We start from the raw sequence: 19,824 nt of genomic DNA on the forward strand, positions 1-19,824 counted from the left end.
ACATAAGTGTAAAATGTGCATGAAAAACAGTAAGTACATACATCTAACATTAGCAAGACAACAGTTTTGAAAATGTTTCATGTCCATATGGGGTGTCTTCCCTATTTTTACACTCACATGTATTGCTAAAAACTTTTTATTTATTCACATTATTAGACAAACCTCCACATGACTGTTATTCTAGTAAATAAAAGTTTATTTATGCATATTCTTATAAAATAAAATAAAGAAAAACACAGGCTGGTTAAGGCTTGTGCAGTCATGTAAATCACCTTTCCTAAAACCACTCCTTTTGACTTTATAGGACTAGTGCAATGATTTTAATACTATTTAAAGATTTTTAAGGTCACTATGATCCAAGAAAAGACCTGAAATTACACCGGTCTAACCTAAATATGAAGTTTCTCCCCATATGCACAATGCCACCTGATTTCAAAATCTGTAGTGTGAGCTCGGCCTTATCAAACTGTGAGTAGAAACAGTGGTATTGTGTCATAGCCTGTGAATGAACAATCTGCGCTTGTATGTGACGTCAGCGCTGCTCTGACATTTACTGTGTTTTCAACTGTTGGTGCTTTTAAAAATAACCTCGCTGCTAATCTCCCCCACACTCATTTCCTGCACGCATGCACTCAAAGGTCCTGATGAAGTGAATTGTTTGTTCGGCACTGAATAGTTTGCTGATGTTGGTCTCTTTCTGTCCACAGGGAAATGGCTACCGCACACAGCACGCCTCCCCGGGCCCTCGAGGCCCCGCCACCTCCATGGAGGCCCTGTCCCCCTTCTTCAAGAAGAAAGCACACATCCTAGAGGTCCTACGGAAGATGGAGGAGACAGACCCCCTCAAGTTCCACCCGTCCACCACGAGCTTGTCTTTCTGCGACTACAGCCAGGTGCTCATGTCCACGGAGGCCGTTCTGGCCACCGCCGACCCCCTACCGCTACAGTGCAAATCCCACCACACACACTGTCACTGCTCCTGCTCGGACGCCGACACACACCAGCACGTGAACGGCGACGGGGCGGTGAAGTGTGAAGGAGGGAACGCCTGCTGTTTACACTGCAAGAGGAGCCCGGACAGCCCTCCAAAGCCATGCAACCACGTCTGTAGTCCCTCGAAAGCCACCCAGAGCCACGTAGGTCCTGCAGCTGCTATGAGCGAATGTCACAGTAAGACCAGAACAGGAGAGTCTGTAGCCCCGTCCAAACAATGCACCAAGAATGAAGCCCACCAGCAACCAGCAGGCGCCGCCGCCCACTCATCAGTCACAGAAGCTGAGGTGATGGCAGCCGAGCAGGACACCTCTGAGAGCAGTCTGAACGCTACTGCCTCCGAGGAGCTCTCTGGTTTCTGTGCCAGTTCTGTTAGGGAGAACCAACCGATCCTCCACTGTGACACGGATTCAGGCAACGGTGCCCATAATGGCCTCTCTGCTCCGAACGACCCGTCAGCTGTCCCCGAGAAAGACGGCATCGACCAGGAGGCTTCATCTGTGAGAGCCGGCGCCTCCGTCAGCCCCAGCCCCTCCTGTCTCAGTGATGTCAAAGCTGCCGCCATCAACTCGCCATCCAAGCTGCTCAAGTTCCTGAAGATTCCCTCGATAGGCGAGAAGTCCCAGGCTTCGACCTCCGCTGTCCGTCTGAGCCCCCAGCTTACCCGCAACTCCAGGATCCCCTGTCGCACCAACAACTATGAGGTCTACCACTCTCCTGTTCCCACCCGCCGAGCCACCACCACCGAGCGGTGCCGGCAGCCTCCACCTCCACCCTCCAGGTCCGAGTCCTACCCGGCCACTCACTCTGCACCGACCTCCCCTCCACAGCCTGAAGATGCCTGCTTGCCGCCCGCTAAGGAAATAAGCTACAGCAGCCTCTCCGCGCCCAAAGCCAGCGCCGGTTCCAAGGTTGGGGCATCCACGTCCTCGCCCAAAGTTTCTCAGAGGATCCCTCATTATGAAAATGTCTGTGATATGTCTACGGCCTCCAGAGAGGAGGAACCAACCCAGAGTCACGAGAAAAGAACCACTCTTCCATCTCAAACAAAGGCAAACGGCGGCGAGAGGAAGCTTGTTAAGTCACTACAAGAAAGCGTCCTTCATCCGCCTCCTCAACGGAAGCAGTCGTCCTCGTCGACGTCAGAGTCCACGTCAGACGATGAGGAGGATTCAGACAGTCCGATGTGGGTCAATCACCACAGTCTGCCCAACTCCTCCGCCCTCGGCAAAGCTCAGAGTAGAACTAACTACTCACGAACCAGAGAGAAGGAGGCGGACATGCCGAGCTCTGAGGTCGCCCAGCCTCCTCCACCTCCAACCAGGAGGACCGACTCCTCATCCATCCCCAAAAGGCCCATGGCTGGGGCTGCAGCGGCGAGATCCCAGGCCGACTCCAGTCACCACGCTTTCAAAGACAGACTGGCAGCGCTGGGAAAGCTGAGGAGCTCTGAGGATTTACAGGTTGGACTGAGGCCAGTCGACACCGTGAATGAAGGCACCTATGAAGAAGGAAGAAGCAAGACAGCGGAGAGGCCCATGGAGGTCCACAAAGAGGAACAGAGACATTCAAAATACACAGACTCTTTGGATGGTAAACCTAAAAGTAGCGGTGTTGGTTTGAAGTATCAAGCATCGTCTCAGGTTTATGAACAGGCAGCAAAATCTTCTGTGGTCAAACAAGAACTGTGTGTGACCAAACCAGAAGGATCCAAGAGCAAAATAGGTTTGCCTTCCCCCAATGCAGACGCTCCACAGGTACTACGCAACAACATCAAGTGTCCTGGATCCCTGAATCTGGGCTATAACATCAAAGCCGGCGTCGGTCCTCACAGCAGCAGCAGCCCCAACAAAATCCCCCCGAAGTCGCCGTCCAAACCCTGCCAAGGTCCGTCCGTCCACAGAGGGGGGAAGCCCTCAGAGACCCCTCGTTACTCATCCAAATCAGAAGAAAGGACCAAGATCAGCGGTAAAGGGAAGAAGAACCCGATGTACGGAGACAGCCTCCCGCCCCCGCCTCCCAGACCGCCGACGTCCGAGGTGGAGAAGCAGCTGCAACCGGTGCCCACCCTGCAGTCCGCCATCGAGCAGAAGGTGATGAAAGGCATCGAGGAGAACGTGCTGAAGCTGCAGGAGCAGGATAGAGGAGGGCAGGGTGGTGAGGTCAAGCAGAAGGCCTCCAACGGCATCGCGAGCTGGTTCGGCCTGAAGAAAAGCAAACTGCCAGCGCTGAGCCGCAAGACCGACGCCACCAAGGCGAAGGACGAGAAGAAGGAGTGGAAGATCAACATCCCGTCGGTGGGCAGGGACTCGGTGAAGATGGCCAGCAGGTGTAAAGAAGGCGTGGAGGGTCTGAACATCTCAACTCTGATGGAGAAGGCTGAAGGTTTGAGGAGGGCGCTGGAGGAGGAGAGGGCCTACGTGGAGAGGTCGGGCAGGGGTCACTCGTGCGAGGTGGTGATGGACCAAGCTCAGGGACAGCTGGCGGTCATGTACAGGGGAGCACGATCCGACAACTTCATGCAGCAGCTGCTAAACAGGTGAGGAAGGCTGGTCTATAACAGATTGTGGCTTTGGAGGAACCGTTTGACATTTTCAGAAAGATTTATTCCTTGCAGAGACGTAAAACCCTTGCCACGCATGAAATAGATGTTGAGTTGAGTAGCATTTTTATTCCACACTGTGCTCCCATAGACTTGCAGAAAAAAACATATTAGCCCTGCATGATTCGGGGAAAATAGATAATTGCATTATTGTTTGCAGATTTTGTGATCCCTATTCACCGTAGCAAAATAAAACCCTGTGATGAAGCATTACCATGTGAGATTATGTCAAAAGTACTGTTGCAAGTTTAAACCCTCAATCAGACATAATATAAAGTGCATATCCTATGTTGCAGCCTTTGTGATTCACTAATAGCATTGTTTTAATTTTTGTTTTGAAATTTAGCAATTATTAAAGTAGAATATATGTGTGTCTTGTTTTTTTTTGTTAAGATTCCTATAAACATCTGTCAAAAGAGATAAATAAGACCATTTTTATTTTGTGAGGACATTTCTCAGATCAGATAAGTCAACAAAACAATAACAAATTCTAGCAAGCATTGTATTTTCTTATTCCATTTAGTTTTTTCCCAAAAAATTTCCTTTGTGATCAATAAAGTTCTTATTTTATCTTAATAATCTAGACAAATAATAAACCAGCCAGTTGTCTTTGTCTTTAAATTCCCACCTTTCAACCGAAATCCAGCAAAATGCTTCACAAACAACTTGTGAGCTGATAAAAATTAAACAATTTCCCTCTATATTTGCACAGTTTTCTCTCTAGTAAAAGATGAAACTGAGCAGATCTCATGATAGTTATAAATCACGATTGCAACAGCAAAACAAGCTCATGAACCCATCAGTGACGCAGCCTGTAATAAATAACAGCCTTCTTCTATTATATCATGAAACTTTCCTATCACATGTACGCTGCTCTTAAAGTAAAAGTTCTTTAAAGTGCGACTAAAGAGCCTGTTGTTGCTGGAGGGAGGAAGCTCAGCCGTGTTACCGCAAAGGTGCCAACAAGCTGGCTGACTTAGACATAATAACAGCTGGAGGAGATCAGGTTGTTGAGATCACTGTTACTTAAAGGTCTGATACTTAAAGAAACAGAGTCTGTGGGTCTGGAAGAGCCAGAAAACAACAGTGAATGCTGGTTCCTAAAAAATGAAAGTCTCAAAACTTATTAACAAGTTTGTTTTGTTAGTCACTTCTGTCCAAATAACAGTGAGAACAGCTACAGTAAAGGCCTTTAGATGAGTAGATTGATACCACACTTGCCTGTACTGTAAACTGAAGCAACAGCCAGCAGCTAGTTAGTCTTTTCACCAATAATCTTGCTTTGCCTGTACCTAAAGTTGTGTGTCTGATAAATACAGAGTGGACGGGAAGGACGTGATCAGCGTCCCTCAGCGCCGACTCTCTTTCGACTGCAAGACGTCCAAACCGATGTTCAGTCAGCAGAGCGACGTCATCGGCCACGACGACATGGAGAAGGTACAGTTTTTATCTGCAGTTCAGAGGGAGGTTTAACAAATGCAGACAACATTTCGAGGCTTTCAGAACTTTCACGCTTCTTTCTGCCTCTTTGTGGTTCTTCCACGCAGGGATCAGATAGAATCGGAAAGATCACATCAGATGAGAACCTCGCAGATTCGGTTCACTCTCAGCACTTTGCAGGTAAGAAGAGTCTGCTGGGAGTCTGGGAACATTTTAGAAGCTTCAAACCTGACCTGTGTGGATATAAATAAATGAATTATACAAGAAAAGCAGAGTACTCTGCCAAGGCTGCTCAGTCGTTGTATCATTTCTGACAGATGAAATCTTGAAAAAAATTGTTGCAGAAATGAAGGCACCATAGAATGTGGCCATTTAACATAGATGTACCCACAAACAAAATGACCTTGCACTGAGCACAGGCATGTGCCATGCATGTGTATGTTATGTATGGATACCAAATCGCATGACCTAAATATGTAGCGGGGATGTGGTGGGACTTGAAAACACCCCCACAATTTAATCATAAGTCTGCAGTGGTCGATGTGTAGTAGGATCACAATCATGTGATCGTCAGCAGGCAGCTGACCTAATGTTTACTTGTTGTCATAGTTACAGTGACGCCGTGCCGCTATCTTGCAATGATACAGAAATCTTTAACAAATCCGTGGATCCAGACTAGAAGCTGCATCACTGCCAAAATCTAATCACTTGGTCCTTGTGTCATTTCTGGCCTTCCCTGAAAATTTCATCCAAATCTGTTGGTCCATTTTTGAGTAATGTTGCGAACAGTCAGACAGACAGACGGACAAACGTATACGATCATCACATAACTCTGGCGGAGTAATATAGAAATGTACTGATAGAACAGGAAATACATCGTGAAATGACTGATAAAAATGCAAAGAAGTTTTACTGTAGTTCAGTTTAATTTAAAAAATATTTCAGTATTTCTATTTTAGTCAACTTTAAAGTTCTGTTTTGGCATGTGTTGCACTTTTTACATTTATTTCATTGCTGCAAGTTGCATTGGGGTCAAATATTTTTTTGTTTTTTATCCTTAAAAAAATGCTATAAATTACATGAAAGTTGTCCAAATTCCAGTGTATTGTTTCTCAGAGTTCTGCAGTAAATACCTTTAAGTAGAAAATCATAAAAAATTCTTTGTGTAGTTTTATTTACCCTCCTTTATTTGTTCCCGCTGCAGGTTCTGGTGCTTCCACGTACACTCTGGACAGCGGCATCGGTACGTTCCCACTGCCTGACTGCAGCAGCGGTGCAGCCGGTCGGGGTTTGTCCAAGACGAGGGCCGGCGCCGAGCATCACTCCACCGGGTCGCCTGGACGAGCCGGACGTCGGGCTCGGACCCTGGACCGAGAGCCGACGTCCCAGACCGAGTGCTACGTCCCTCACAAGCAGCTGATTCCCACCATCCAGTACGGCTCGGTGCTGGAGGGACGAAGCTCCGCCGGCGTCATCCGAGAAGGTAGAAACATCTGCAGCGGTCAGATGTAATAACAGCTGGAGGTCAGGCTGGTAAAACTCTGACGTAAAGGTCTGAAAGAAACACCTGTAGGCTGAGAAGAGGAATTTAAAAAATACTGAATCCAGCTTCCTTAAAAAAAAAAAAAACATCTTAGAAGGTATCAACAGGTAACTTCTGTCCAAAATAATGTGAAAATGAGAGAAAGTGCTTTGCTATTAAAGAAAAAACTGAATGTTTTCAGGCCGTGTTGTAAAACTGATGCTTCTGCTACTTTAGATATTTAATTTGAGATCAAAACACAGCAATGACAGTAATTTGTATCACTAAATTCAATATTGTAGTAGATCTTTAGCATGCAAGAAATATTATATATTGTCGTATTTATCACTAAATGCATATTTGACTTCATCTTTAGCATGCAAGCGTAGCAAGAAATATATAGTGTAACATTCGTCGCTAAATTCAGTATTTTACTTTATCTTTAGCATGCTAACACAGGAAATATATAGCGTAATATTTATCACTAAATTCAATATTTGACTTTATATTTAGCATGCTAGCATCGAAGAAATATTATATAGTGTGATATTTATCACTAAATGCAGTATTTTACTTTATCTTCAGTATGCTAACATACAGGAAATATATAGTGTAATATTTATCACTAAATTCAATATTTGACTTTATATTTAGCATGCTAGCGTCGAAGAAATATTATATAGTATGATATTTATCACTAAATGCAGCATTTTACTTGAACTTTAGCATGTTAGCATACAAGAAATATTATATATTGTAATATTTATCACTAAATTCAATATTTGACTTTATCTTTAGCATGCTAGCATTGAAGAAATATTATATAGTGTGACATTTGTCACTGAATGCAGTATTTTACTTGATCTTTAGCATGCTAACATACAAGAAATATTATGCAGTGTAATATTTATCACTAAATTCAGTATTATACTTGCTCTTCAGCATGCTAACGTAACAAGAATAGTAGCAGTAAACACATAAGTGCAGTTCATGCAAGTTTCTTTTAATATTTTACAATTTTATCTGTTTTTGGTGCTGGAAGCAAAGAATGTCTGCACCAAATTGCAGGTGCTTTCCTTGAACGTCTGTGCAAATTGTTATGGCAATAGTTATGTCAGTAGTTGTTGAGATGTTTCAGTTTGATTGGTTCTCCACAAAACACATTTATTCTCTCTGTAGCAGCCGTTTAAAACTGACGTTTGCTCACTTTGACTGGAGCTTGTGCTGCTACATTCAGAGAAAATCCCTCAGATGTGGGAAGCAGGAATAAATAACTGGCCTTTTTAATCTTTCCATGTGCAGATAAAGAGGCCCACGGAGCAAACATGTTCTCTCCTCGCTCCAAAACTTGGACTTTCCCCAACCTGAAGACTCCAGCCGGCCCTGCAGAGGTTTACCTGGCGGTGGAGGAGGAGGAGGAGGAGGCCGTGTCCTTTGGATCTCCATTCAGAGGGGTAAATAGAGCCCAACGGCTAGTTCTAATGGAGCTAAATTAATGGGTTTATCCTACAGTTTTGGTGCTCAAATCTGCAGGAGGGTTATGTTCTCCTGCTTGTAAACTTTCTTTCAAGTGGATTCAGTTATTTTTATGCAGCCCGATATCACAAATCACAACTTTGCCTTGAGGGGTATAAAGATCTGCAGAACATAAAACAGCCTGTTTTCTGAAAGCTGTTAAGAAACTCACAAAAAAAAGGTTACGAAACTAGAAGAAGTCTTTGCACATTAATATTTATTTATTTATTTTTTTACCTAATTAATGAGATTTTTTTGTTGCATAAGAAACTATCTGGGTCACTTCCAGACTAAAGTACTTGCAGGCAGCAAAGTCGAGATGCATTTTTAAACCCGCGCTCACATCTTACATAATGTAAAAAAAAAAAAAAAAAAAACACAGACGCCCATTCTCCCTTTAGAAATTATTAATCAGCTACATATTAAATATTCACATTTGGATGAATTCTGTAGCACAGTTTTTGTGTTTGCACCTGCAGGCGTTACATAAGAAACACGTGATCTAAAATAGGGATTGACCGATGCTGATGCCGATTATTGGTGATGTAGAAAGGCCAATAAACAAACCAGCCAGCCTCAGAATGCTCATACTGTGCTGCCAACTATTTATTCAGAATTTTTTGTGTTGTAGCTTAGGACAAATATCAAGCTACAGACTATATAAAAAGGATGAATCAACTGTCAAACACACTGTCAGGCCTGCAGATGTGTATATTTGGAACCAATATCCATTGAATGTAATGTTTTAACAGCATGTGATATCAGAGAACCTGCCATTCATAACTCGACTTCTTCATTAATAACTGTGGCTATATCTAAATATTTAAACTAGAAATAGGAGTCATTAATGTTTGATGTCCTGCAGTTACGTCTATGGTCTTGATATTTCATTGTTCTGTCACTTTTATTGTCCACTATGATCCAGACGTTAAGTTAATTATTGGCTAATTGGTTAATTAATGGCTGCCTTTTCACTTAGCCCCGCTAGCATAGCTTTAGCCACTGTGAGAGAAGCTAATTTCCTGTATTGTGGTTTGTGCCTCTACTAAAGAGATGTGACTGTCAGTTAGAGCAGATTGTTAAAGTAAATCTGATATTAGGAGATGTGATAATGCTTCAGACAGACTAAGAGGAACAGGAAACCTGTTAGCAATAGCCTTCACCTGGGCTTGGATAGCAGTAATTGACAAAAAGTAAAATATAGGCCTCAATCTCTTCTTAAAACTACAAATATTAACCTTGTGGCTGCTATTCTTCACTATTTTATTTCTCTGTTTATCACTTTTCTTGCCCACTGAGGCCTAAATCTTTAATGATTTGAAATGCTTTGCTGTTGAAGAAAAACTGAGTGTTTTCAGGTCATGTTATCAAACTGATGTTTCTGCGGCTGCAATAATATAGTGTAATATTTATCACAAAATTCAGTGTTATACTTTATCTTTAGCATGCTAACATACAAGAGGTATTATATATTGTAACATTTAGTACTAAATTCTGTATTTTACTTTACCTTTAGCATGCTAACATAACAAGAAATATTATACAGTGTATTATTTATTACTAAAGTCAGTATTTCATTTAATCTTTAGCATGCTAACATAATTTGCTTCATAGCAAATTATGTTAGCATAATCACATCACATCACATTTTTCCAATACAGGTCATTGCAAAAATGTTAAATATTGGCCATAATAATCAGCCCATCTCTGATCATAACAAAAATATTATCTATTATTTTTCACTTAATGCAGTATTTAACTTCATCTTTAGCATGCTAGCATACAAGAGATGTTATATATTGTGATATTTATCACTAAATTCAGTATTATACTTGATCTTTAACGTGCTAACATGACAAGAAATAATATATAGTATATCATTTAATACTAAATTCTGTATTTTACTTTATCTTTAGCATGCTAGCATGACAAGAAATATTATATATTGTAAAGAATCAGAATCATGAAATGCCAAGAGTAGGTTTACACATACGATGAATATGACTGGTGTTTTTGTGAAAAAGTGTTGGTCAAAAATTAACATAGATCAAATTTGCTTCATAGTGCTTTTAATTTATCAATAATGGATCAATCAAACTACAGATCATTAGAGAAATGTTAGATATCGGCCCTGATAATCGGTCCTTCCCTGATCTAAAACATGTCTCCTCTCAGGGCATGAAGGCCGGCGCTCCGTCCTCCAGCCGGGTGGTGGACCCCGGCAGCCTGCCCGTCCCCGCCCAGTCGGGGATGAGCCGCCGGGGGAAGACGAGGACTCCCAGCGTCCCCGAGATGAGCCGGGAGGCCGGACTGGAGCTGCTCAGGGAGCGCCCGGAGGAAGCCCTGTCCCCGAGTCGCCCTCAGGTCCTGGAGACGCCCGAGTCTCTGAGCGACTCCCTGTACGACAGTTTGTCCTCCTGCGGCAGCCAAGGATGAATGACGGAGGATGGAGGATGAGTTCCGACGCCTCCTCCTGGATCTACTGTGACGCTGCTGCTGAGGAAAACAAACTGGTGACGCCGCATCAGCTGCTGCGACTGGAAAGATGGATTGCTCTCCTCAGGATTTCCACCGAACATGAAGCCAAAAGCCACCCAAATAATATAGGTTGTTCACTTTTCCTCCCACAACCAGACTGTGGACACTCGATGTATACAGGACTTACAAAAACGCATGGCCAAGCTAACGATCAGCACAAGTTGTCGACCTGTTTTTTGTTTTTTTCTCATCCTGGTAGACGGATTTCTGTGTGGAGGAGGCGGCGATCAGTCCGATAGTACTGTACTGTATCGATACATCCATTAATTTCACCACATAATGTATTAGGGAAAATAAAGAAAATGACAAAAAAAAAAAACATGGAGCGCCTAAAAAAAGGAAAAAAAAACGAATGTTCATGTCTGTGATTCTTAATTGCTAAACTCATGCATTTTAAATGTACAAACGATTTTATTGATCATGTTGATATTTTTTTTTGTTTGTTTTGCGGCCAAGGAAGGTTGTCAGAAAATGTCTGTTTTTAAATCATAATACATTTAAAGGTAATATATACCAGCAATAATAACATAGAAAAGAGAAATGGCAACACTATTCAATGAATAAGTATTTCTATTATTTATTTATTTTAAATGTCCATCATTTGCGGTCATCTTTTTTTTTTGTTTTGTAATCTTTCTGTGAAAATTGCAGTCTCCTCGCTTAGTAGAGTTATGTTCATATCTTGTGTTTCAACATCTCTATTGCTGTTTGTTCCCTAGCAAATAGAGGTCCTATGTACCTACTGCCGTTTTTCAGACTTTCTAATTAAAATGTTTTGATTTAGTTCGTTGTATGTGTTTTTACGATTACACTAAGTACTTCTACAGCGCTACAGTTTGCATGTCAGAAGAAAATATTAAGACTTTTTACTGTTTTAGCTTTTATATGACAGCAAAAGTTAATCTACAAATTTAAATTTCAGCTGAAAAATACACTGAATCGGCCACTTTATTACATTAGGGTTGCAGAGCTGGTATAAATTCTATTACAAAGCTTCTAAATTACCAGTTTTTAATCATTACTGAGGTCATAATGGGTGATAATGATTTACTAGTCTGCATTTAAAGGTGTACCTAATATTTTGTCCACCCATTTCACATATTATACCATCATTTCTTATAAACAAAATACACAAAAATACACATTAACAGAGAATTTTTGACACGATCAACAAAAAAATAGCAAAAGCTTCACAAAAGCAGAAATGTTTCAAATCATTCCAGCTTTCACAGATGTACTTAATAAAGTGGCCATCCCATAATAATCCTGTTGCATAATGCATTAAAATTAGATAAATCTCAACCAGCGACAACTACATTAATTTATCAATATCACAATGCCATAGAAAACTATTTGCTATTAGCTTCCATTATATTTGCATCTATTGATCATTTGCTTTATGGCTATGAAATGTAAATAAATAGTAGAAAAAAACTATTTTAGACGAAATACACAATGGCAACACATTGAAGAAGCTAAACCAGCAATTGTTTGTTTTCGTTTGTAAAATCGCTGAAACACTGAATTAAAATACATTTCAACTTTAAAAACTAAAGCTACTATTAGCTAAAAATGTTAGAAAAGTAACATATGCAGCTTAACCTAATGAATAAATAGCATTAAGGATTATTTTACTGTTTTAGACTTGCTTCACTTCAGAGAAGTAAACCAGCTAATTTTTCACATTTTAGTTGGTAGAATAACTGAAACATTTAATTAAAATACAGAAACTTTTAAACTAAAGCTAGCTAAAAGTGTTAGGATAGTAAAATATGCAGCTTGAATTAATGAATAAAGGCTCACACCAAACAGAAATGTACACTAACAGTTGATCTGGATAAAAAAAAGACGTGACTATATCGACTTTTATCTGATGTTGAATAAGATCTAACTGAACATTAAATGAATACATGGGAGCATGAAAGGTTTTTTGAGAGGCCAGTATATCTGATTTTAAAAAAAAAAAGGTTAAGAGGGTTAAGTAGAGGACTTTCCATTAATGTGAATAAAACCGCTTTAAACTTTGCTTCAGTACGTTCAACACATTTATTTGAGCAAATGTATCAAATTATTAGTTTCAGTTTTACATCAATAAAATAAATTCTTCACAGTATACACTTTCAAAAAGAAAAAAAATAGCACTGATGCCAAATTCGTCGGGTTACTATCACATCATTTGGCAAACTAATTCCTAGACAACAGATATTTGGAGAAATTTACACGGGGAGTTGGTCTGAATCACTTGCCTGTCTGCTCTCCAGATCTGAAGGGAACGGACAGATGGCGTCGACTCTTCCTCCTCCAGCCGTCCACAAAACCAAACCAGCGATTGATCTGAGCAGATCATCGGGAGGCTGACAGGCTGCACAATTCTCACTCAAAACAATGAAAAGGGAAAATCATCTGAGAGGGGGAATCTGTTGTCAAAATCAGGGGACATTGTATCTCGTGACACTCCACTAAAGAGGAACTGAGGAAAACTATAAACAAGCAAATCAACGAAAAAAGAAAAGAAATTACATAAAATAAAACGATAATCAGTTTCAGAAGCTCACGTGACCCACTAAAAAAGGAGCCTATCATGTCGTTAATTTATGGCACTAATTAACAGTAATATGAGTCTTCGTTAGCTCGGCGGGGCGACACCGCCCTCTACAGGCCAAGCATGATCACTGCAGCGTTAGTATTCTCCATTCACAGCCAAACATGGGACTAGCATTACTGGAACCATAAACTTACATTCAACCCTTGCTGTAAGTTTCAGAAAAAGAAATCAAAGAAATTTCAATAATATAAGACCACATAGGAGTTAATCTGAGAAATGAAGACAAAGTGAAAAGCACCAAGTGCATTGCAAATTGTGCCTTTTTATCTGACTGATTGATGTTTTTTTTAATTTTTCCTGCTGTTCGAATGTTCTTTACTTCTTTTCCTTCTTCTTTTCCTGAAAGACAAGAGACAAATTATTAGTTTTGTCACACAAAATCAAAACATTCATAAGAAAAACGCTCACTTTAGTGTATGTAAACATATTTATTTTAACAGCAGGTGGAGATTATAGTTACACCTGCATCTAAAAGTGGAAAGTCAAATATAATTAGTGTTGCAACATAAAAAATGTAAAGGGTAAGGCTGACAATATTCTATATTTCTGTCTCGTGAAAACACCAAAACTAAAAATTTATCTTTCTTATATTTTACTTTTACCTCAATACTTACTAACCTAACTTCTAACATCTGTGGCCCCGAATCTTGTTGTTCTTACTAAAGATCACTTAAAAAGGAGATAATAAAAAATTGCTAAGGATCGTTACACTCCAGATTACTACATTTTTGTTGATGTAGTGAGTTCTGAGAGCAGCAGGATTGTTTATGTGGGACGGAAACAAAATAAAGTACTATTAATTAAGTGTTTTTCAAAGGTTTATAGATTATTAAATGCATTCATTTCATCTCTTTTCATGGCATTTGTGGAGAATAAGAAAAATATGGCAAAAATAACTAGATATTCTTTAACTTAAAAAATAATAAATGAAATAAAATTCAAATAATATATAAATATAAATAAATAATAATATAAATAATAAAAATAAAGATAAAATAATAAAATTAAATAATATATAAATAAATAATAATATAAATAATAAAAATAAAGATAAAAAATAAATAAAATTCAAATAATATATAAATATGAATAAATAATAATAATATAAATAATAAAAATAAAGATAAAAATAATAAAATAAAAATTAAAATAAAATTTAATTATGCCCGTACCTTGTCGTTCATGGCGAGGATGACCATCAGTTTCCTGAAGATGGTAATGAAATCCAGGAACAAGTCCACACAGTGCCTTAAAAAACAAATTTACAAAGTTCATTTCAGGACTGTAAAATGTATTAACACTACCATAAATCACTGTTCTTGTGTAAAATAAAAGGCTGCAACAGTTCATCATCTAAAGGCTTAAGTTATGTAACACTTTAGAAAAAGTCCCGTTAATTTGCATGGTGTTCTCACATGAAGGCCTCGCTATAGGACGACGTATTTGCATTTAATTTGGTTATGAGAAGAGAACAGATGAAGGGTTTGGGTTCAGTTTACTTGTAATAAATGTGAGTCCTCACCAGACGTAATCTTTGTCTCCGTTCTCTGCTTTCTCAATGATGAGCTGAGTGTCGAACAGCACAAAGCCGCACATGATGAGCAGCCCGAGGTACATGTGAGCCTGTAAGAGGGAAAAGTTAAAAAACACAATTAAAAAATGTGGTTTGAGAAGGCAAAATTATAACTGAGGTCCTGAAGCAAAAGTAAAGTGGATATTATTTCATATATGTACTTTTGCAATTCTTAGAAACCTCTTTTCTAGAAAAACATGAGAGTCACACATGGAAAGGTTTCACACGTGTAGCTGAATGTAGTTTATGAACATCAAATTAACTTTCAGGACAAATGTGGAGAATATTCTGCGGGAAAAGGTGTCTTTACTTTCTTCTAAAATAAAAACGCAAACAAAAGCAGTAACTACAACATAATCAGACTCAGGTTATTTATCTACATCATTAGTGAGAGTCTCATTACTATAACTTCAGATCTCAGCAGGCCAATAGGAAAAGGTCTTTTTACTTTTAATATGATCATGCTGTATTACAACGCAATCAAAATTATATTGTTCACATTTTTAACTGAATTATTTGCAATTATTTCTCCCTTACAGCGAGCTCTTAGAATTAATTTTGCACAGACATTGTTCTGTCATTAAACTGGGAATTAGACATTGATAATGTTTACTAATCAACTGATTCAATGCAATTAAGTCTGCTTAGGAGCCAAATCGCATATTGTGCCCAAAAAATGTAGGCTAAACATACACTACTGTTCAAAAGTTTGGGGTCATCCAGACAATTTCATGTTTTCCATGAAAACTCACATTTTTATTCATGTACTAACATAATTACACAAGGGTTTTCTAATCATCAATTAGCCTTCAACACCATTAGCTAACACAATGTAGCATTAGAACACAGGAGTGATGGTTGCTGGAAATGTTCCTCTGTACCCCTATGGAGATATTCCATTAAAAATCAGCTGTTTCCAGCTAGAATAGTCATTTACCACATTAACAATGTCTAGACTGGATTTCTGATTCATTTAATGTTATCTTCATTGAAAAAAATGCTTTTCTTTCAAAAATAAGGACATTTCAAAGTGACCCCAAACATTTGACTGGTAGTGTATACAGTCTTTTATTTTTTTTTAAACCAAAGACTTCCTTTCAAGGCATTTTTGCACAAGGCTGTTAAATTAGTGGTCTAGTCCTTTTGACTGAGCAAAGATAGATTAATAAATGACATGATTGTGCATAAGAATAGACAAGATGACCACCCAATCTTATCTAGCTAATGTTGATAGGTTACTGCTGTATGTTAGCTGATACGGCAACACATATATTAAACAGGTTATTTTAACAGCTGTGAGATGAAATCACAAGTAACAAGAAGCAGAATACCAATAGACAATAATGTGTTACAGGCCTGATCAAACATTTAGATTGGTGCCACTTGGCTCAATTACCTTAAACAGCATCATAGATCCAAAGAACATGTTCATCAGAGACATCAGGAACAAGATGGAAAGACCAGACATCAGTGTGCCTGAGAGGGAAACAGGAAGAAGTAAGGAAAAGTTGAGCAAACGTTTATTTTACTGCACTTTTCCTGCATGGTTCTGTTAAACCTTCTGTCACTGCTTCTGTAAAATCAAATTTCTCTTATGGACAAAAATGAAGGTAATGTACAGATCACAGTGTTATAATAAAAATGAGCTGCAGCATCTATAAACTTCCTCTACCTCCGAGGAACAGGTAGCTCCTGCGTTTGGCATAGAGGGCGCTGAGAGTGAAGCAGATAAAGATCACAGAGGTTCCCATGAAGGCCGTCACAATGATGCTGAGGAGAAACAAACCAGAATTAACTTTATTTAATAAGTAAACAACTGTGTTGAATGATTTAAAGACCTACGAGTTAAGATGAATGAGTGTTAAAGCTTCACAGTTACAATGTTTAACTTTCATTCAGCTAGAACATTACTCTGCGTACCTTGGATTGATAGCGATGACAAAGTCCAGTGTGGGTCCAAGGCCGACACCTGGGGAGGGAGAGCACACACTGCTTTAAACGCTTGTATAATCACAGACTAACTGTTCAACTTTCGGCACAAGTAAAGTGCCACATTTAAAATCAGAAACATATCTAACCACAACATCAGTTTACCTGTGAGGAAGGCGAATCCTGCGAGTATGGCCAGCCTCTTCTTCTCTGTCTCGGGGTTGTGGGGTGTCATGGCGAGCCAGAACATCATCCCCAGGGAGCCGAGCACAGACAGCACACCGCCCTGAGAACAAGGCAACGACAGGGCATGGATACTGCGGCAAAAATACTACACACTCAGGTACTGTACTGAACAAGGTAACGCCTAAATGTTGTCACTATCTTGGGAACAAAACTGCTCCTTTAAAAGGTAATACCCATTTTAACCCATTCTCTTAAAAATGCCACACCAGTTCCTCACAGCAGCAGGTTTAATTTAACTGAGACAACAGCATTATAACTAGATCTTCAGAAAACACCTTCCTCCTTCAACCTGCTGAGGCCTGCTAAACATGAGAATGCACAACAAACCCTCCTCTGATGGACACTTGTTCTTATGGTATTTCCTTGTCATGTCACGTGTGCGTGCTTTGCTTTTTTTGATGTTCACTGGTTCTGAACATGTTCTGGCAGACTACAGCGCACAGTACAGACTGCAGAGGACATCACTGGAGCCCCCCTGCCCTCCATCCGGGAACTCTACTCCACTAAAACCAGGAAGAGGGCAGGGAACATCATCAGAGACCCCACTCACCCTGGACATAAACTGTTCTCCCCCCTCACCTCTGGCAGGTGCTACAGAGCCATGTTCACTAAAACCACCAGACACAAGAACAGCTTCTACCCCCACTGTCATGACCGTAATAAACAGCTGAGCCATTCCTCTACACCTGTACAATATACCAATGGATATGTACAGTACTTTTTGCACTAAGAACAACTTTCTCTGCTTTTTGCACTGTATCATCATCTAGCAATTATCACTTTGCACTACTGTGTTTATATATTCCTTTCTAGTTTCTAAATATCTGTATATATCGTGTTATATATTTATTTTTATTACTACTACTTTTTTCCGCTCTTCTTCTTTCTATAGTTTTTAAAAAAAATTATTATTATTCTCTCTCCCCTTATTCCAGGGTGACACCAACAGCCGAAACCAAATTCCTTGTGTGTTGTGTATGAACCTGGCCATTAAAGCTGATTCTGATTCTTCTAAATCCCAAAATAACAAATGGGGGTGGCCAGTATGAGGCTGCAGAATATCCTACACATGAGCCGCATTTAGCCCAGTTTCTTGTAGAAGCTGGTGTTGTCACATTAAACATAGACGGCGGTGACTAAGCTGCAAAGTATGTGTTCAGTGGACGAACAGATAATTTAAACTTCACAAAATACACAGACTTTCTGGGCTACTTAGAGCATATAACAGCAGAACTTTCACAATTTACTAACATACTTAGTCTGCAGTTGATAGTTTCAGTAAATGTATTGTGCAAACACGGTTAGACTAGGTAGCATAAACTATTTGTGATTGTACCATTTGCCCTCATGTAAAGGCTGCACAGGTAGATTCTCCTGTGTCTTGTTAGTGTTACCTGGAAGAGGCGTGTGACAACATGGACATAGGAGCCGGCTGCGGCCACAAACATACACATTGCCAAGCTGGAGTACACATTCTTCAAGTGCACCTGGGTGGAATGAGATCTGCAGAAGAGATGACAAAGAACAAGTCATGAGACGGAAACTGGAGTCAAAGCACACCAAGACAGTCCTACACTACACAGAAATGTACTGCATGCTTACGTACATTTGGGAGAACTTCAGGAGCGCGTCAATGTTGATGTTGCGGTCAAACACGTTCATGGTGAAATCAGGAAGTGAGATCTCAAGAGATTTTGGACAATGTCTCCTCTGAATAGAAGTACAAATAAATTAGACCTTTACTCCACTATATGGGTCATAAACAAAGATATAGCTGTTAGCTTATAGCAGGTAGCACAGGTGCCACCTTCTGTTAATGATCAGGAACAGGTGCGTTTACTCTATTTACAGCCAGTTTTACTATCATTCACGTAAATATTTACTATTTACTTTACTGCTAATATGTACTACAATAAAATTTAATCTCAGTGCTCTCACTTGGTGTTATTTTACGAATCTGCTATCGCTACTTAAATTTAAGCTAATATTCTGAATATTATTTCCACCATTAATGATACAAACACATGTCGCAGGTCAGAAGTGCGTAGTTTAATTGGACGAGGGTCTGCAACACTAAGTTACACAACAGGTTTTAGATGTCAGCCTTTGAGTACCACAACTAGCACACAATCACGCGTAGTAAGCAAACAAGCTAACCGATAGCATGCTATCGGTCCGTTGCAATTGTTAGCTGGCGACAAAACCGAAACGATGACTTGATAAATCATAAATATGTAAGTAAGAATGAGACAAGGGTGTCGAGTAACACACCACTAGAACTGCCTGAGACTTATGTTATTAATAGCTAACGCTGCTAGCTAGTAGGCGTTAAATGACCAGCGGCTAGCTAGCTAGCGTCTGCCAGCACAACTCGACGGCTCCGTCATTCTTCAACCGATAACGGTGCAAATGTTCCAGCCGCCGTTACTGCGACACATCGGCGTTAGCTCGGTGTGTCTCCGCGAGTACGGACCGCTCACCTACCTCTCTGCTCCGGGTGGTTTCACTGGCTTTTCTCCGTCTCCGTCCTGCTTTATTGCTCTATTTCTTTCAACAAAACAGTACGTGTCAGTCAGCTCACGGCAGCCTGCTGATGTCACCATGGAAACGCCCAGAAGATTGTAGTCCGGATTAGCGACCGCAGAAGAACCCGACGGTTTTAAACTGGAATACGGCAGTTTTCCTCGCTGCTGACGGAAAAAACAAACACGTCGTCTGTTTTTGTTTGATAAACGCAACTCAAATTTATTTTTTATACAATATAGGCAAACTGTCGAGGAACCTTGTATTAAAATTCACTTCCGGGTGTGCCACTGAGTAATGTCCCCGGTGCACTTAAAATGGCCGACTCGTAAATAGAG

The 19,824-nt window shown here is 40.1% G+C and overlaps 2 protein-coding genes across 4 annotated transcripts in view; one reads left to right on the forward strand and one right to left on the reverse strand.

The window, feature by feature from the left end:
• Positions 1–11,393, forward strand: part of nckap5l (NCK-associated protein 5-like) — a 59,224-nt gene extending 47,831 nt beyond the window's left edge. For both annotated transcript variants that reach the window (XM_055013203.1, XM_055013204.1), the window contains exons 8-13: positions 708–3,532; positions 4,915–5,032; positions 5,143–5,215; positions 6,240–6,518; positions 7,860–8,011; positions 10,248–11,393. In XM_055013203.1, the coding sequence (XP_054869178.1) occupies positions 708–3,532; positions 4,915–5,032; positions 5,143–5,215; positions 6,240–6,518; positions 7,860–8,011; positions 10,248–10,508 (3,708 nt within the window). In that variant the 3' untranslated portion in view covers positions 10,509–11,393. The remainder of the gene's footprint in view (positions 1–707; positions 3,533–4,914; positions 5,033–5,142; positions 5,216–6,239; positions 6,519–7,859; positions 8,012–10,247) is intronic.
• Positions 11,394–12,642: 1,249 nt separating this feature from the next.
• Positions 12,643–19,607, reverse strand: tegt (testis enhanced gene transcript (BAX inhibitor 1)). 2 transcript variants are annotated; one of them, XM_023270995.3, is made up of 10 exons: positions 19,448–19,607; positions 18,570–18,673; positions 18,358–18,466; positions 16,883–17,003; positions 16,709–16,757; positions 16,461–16,558; positions 16,185–16,264; positions 14,738–14,838; positions 14,388–14,463; positions 12,643–13,554 (listed from the first exon to the last, which is right to left on the reverse strand). In XM_023270995.3, the coding sequence occupies exons 2-10, from the start codon at positions 18,623–18,625 to the stop codon at positions 13,531–13,533; spliced, it is 714 nt and encodes a 237-aa protein (XP_023126763.1). In that variant the 5' UTR covers positions 18,626–18,673; positions 19,448–19,607; the 3' UTR covers positions 12,643–13,530. The 2 variants fall into 2 exon arrangements, with proteins under 2 accessions (XP_023126763.1, XP_023126764.1); XM_023270996.3 differs by having other exon boundaries at positions 19,444–19,588.
• Between the last annotated feature and the right edge of the window lie 217 nt (positions 19,608–19,824).

This window comes from Amphiprion ocellaris, chromosome 8 (assembly GCF_022539595.1).
Source record: "Amphiprion ocellaris isolate individual 3 ecotype Okinawa chromosome 8, ASM2253959v1, whole genome shotgun sequence".
Lineage (NCBI taxonomy): Eukaryota > Metazoa > Chordata > Actinopteri > Pomacentridae > Amphiprion > Amphiprion ocellaris.

Bases quoted from the DNA above. Each gene is read 5' to 3' on its own strand.
- tegt (XM_023270995.3), bottom strand. From the start codon at position 18,625: ATGAACGTGTTTGACCGCAACATCAACATTGACGCGCTCCTGAAGTTC. The intron at 16,758-16,882 runs GTAAACTGATGT...CTCCCTCCCCAG, and splicing joins AGGATTCGCCTTCCTCACAG to GTGTCGGCCTTGGACCCACA. The intron at 14,839-16,184 runs GTAATTGAGCCA...TCCCTCTTACAG, and splicing joins GATCTATGATGCTGTTTAAG to GCTCACATGTACCTCGGGCT.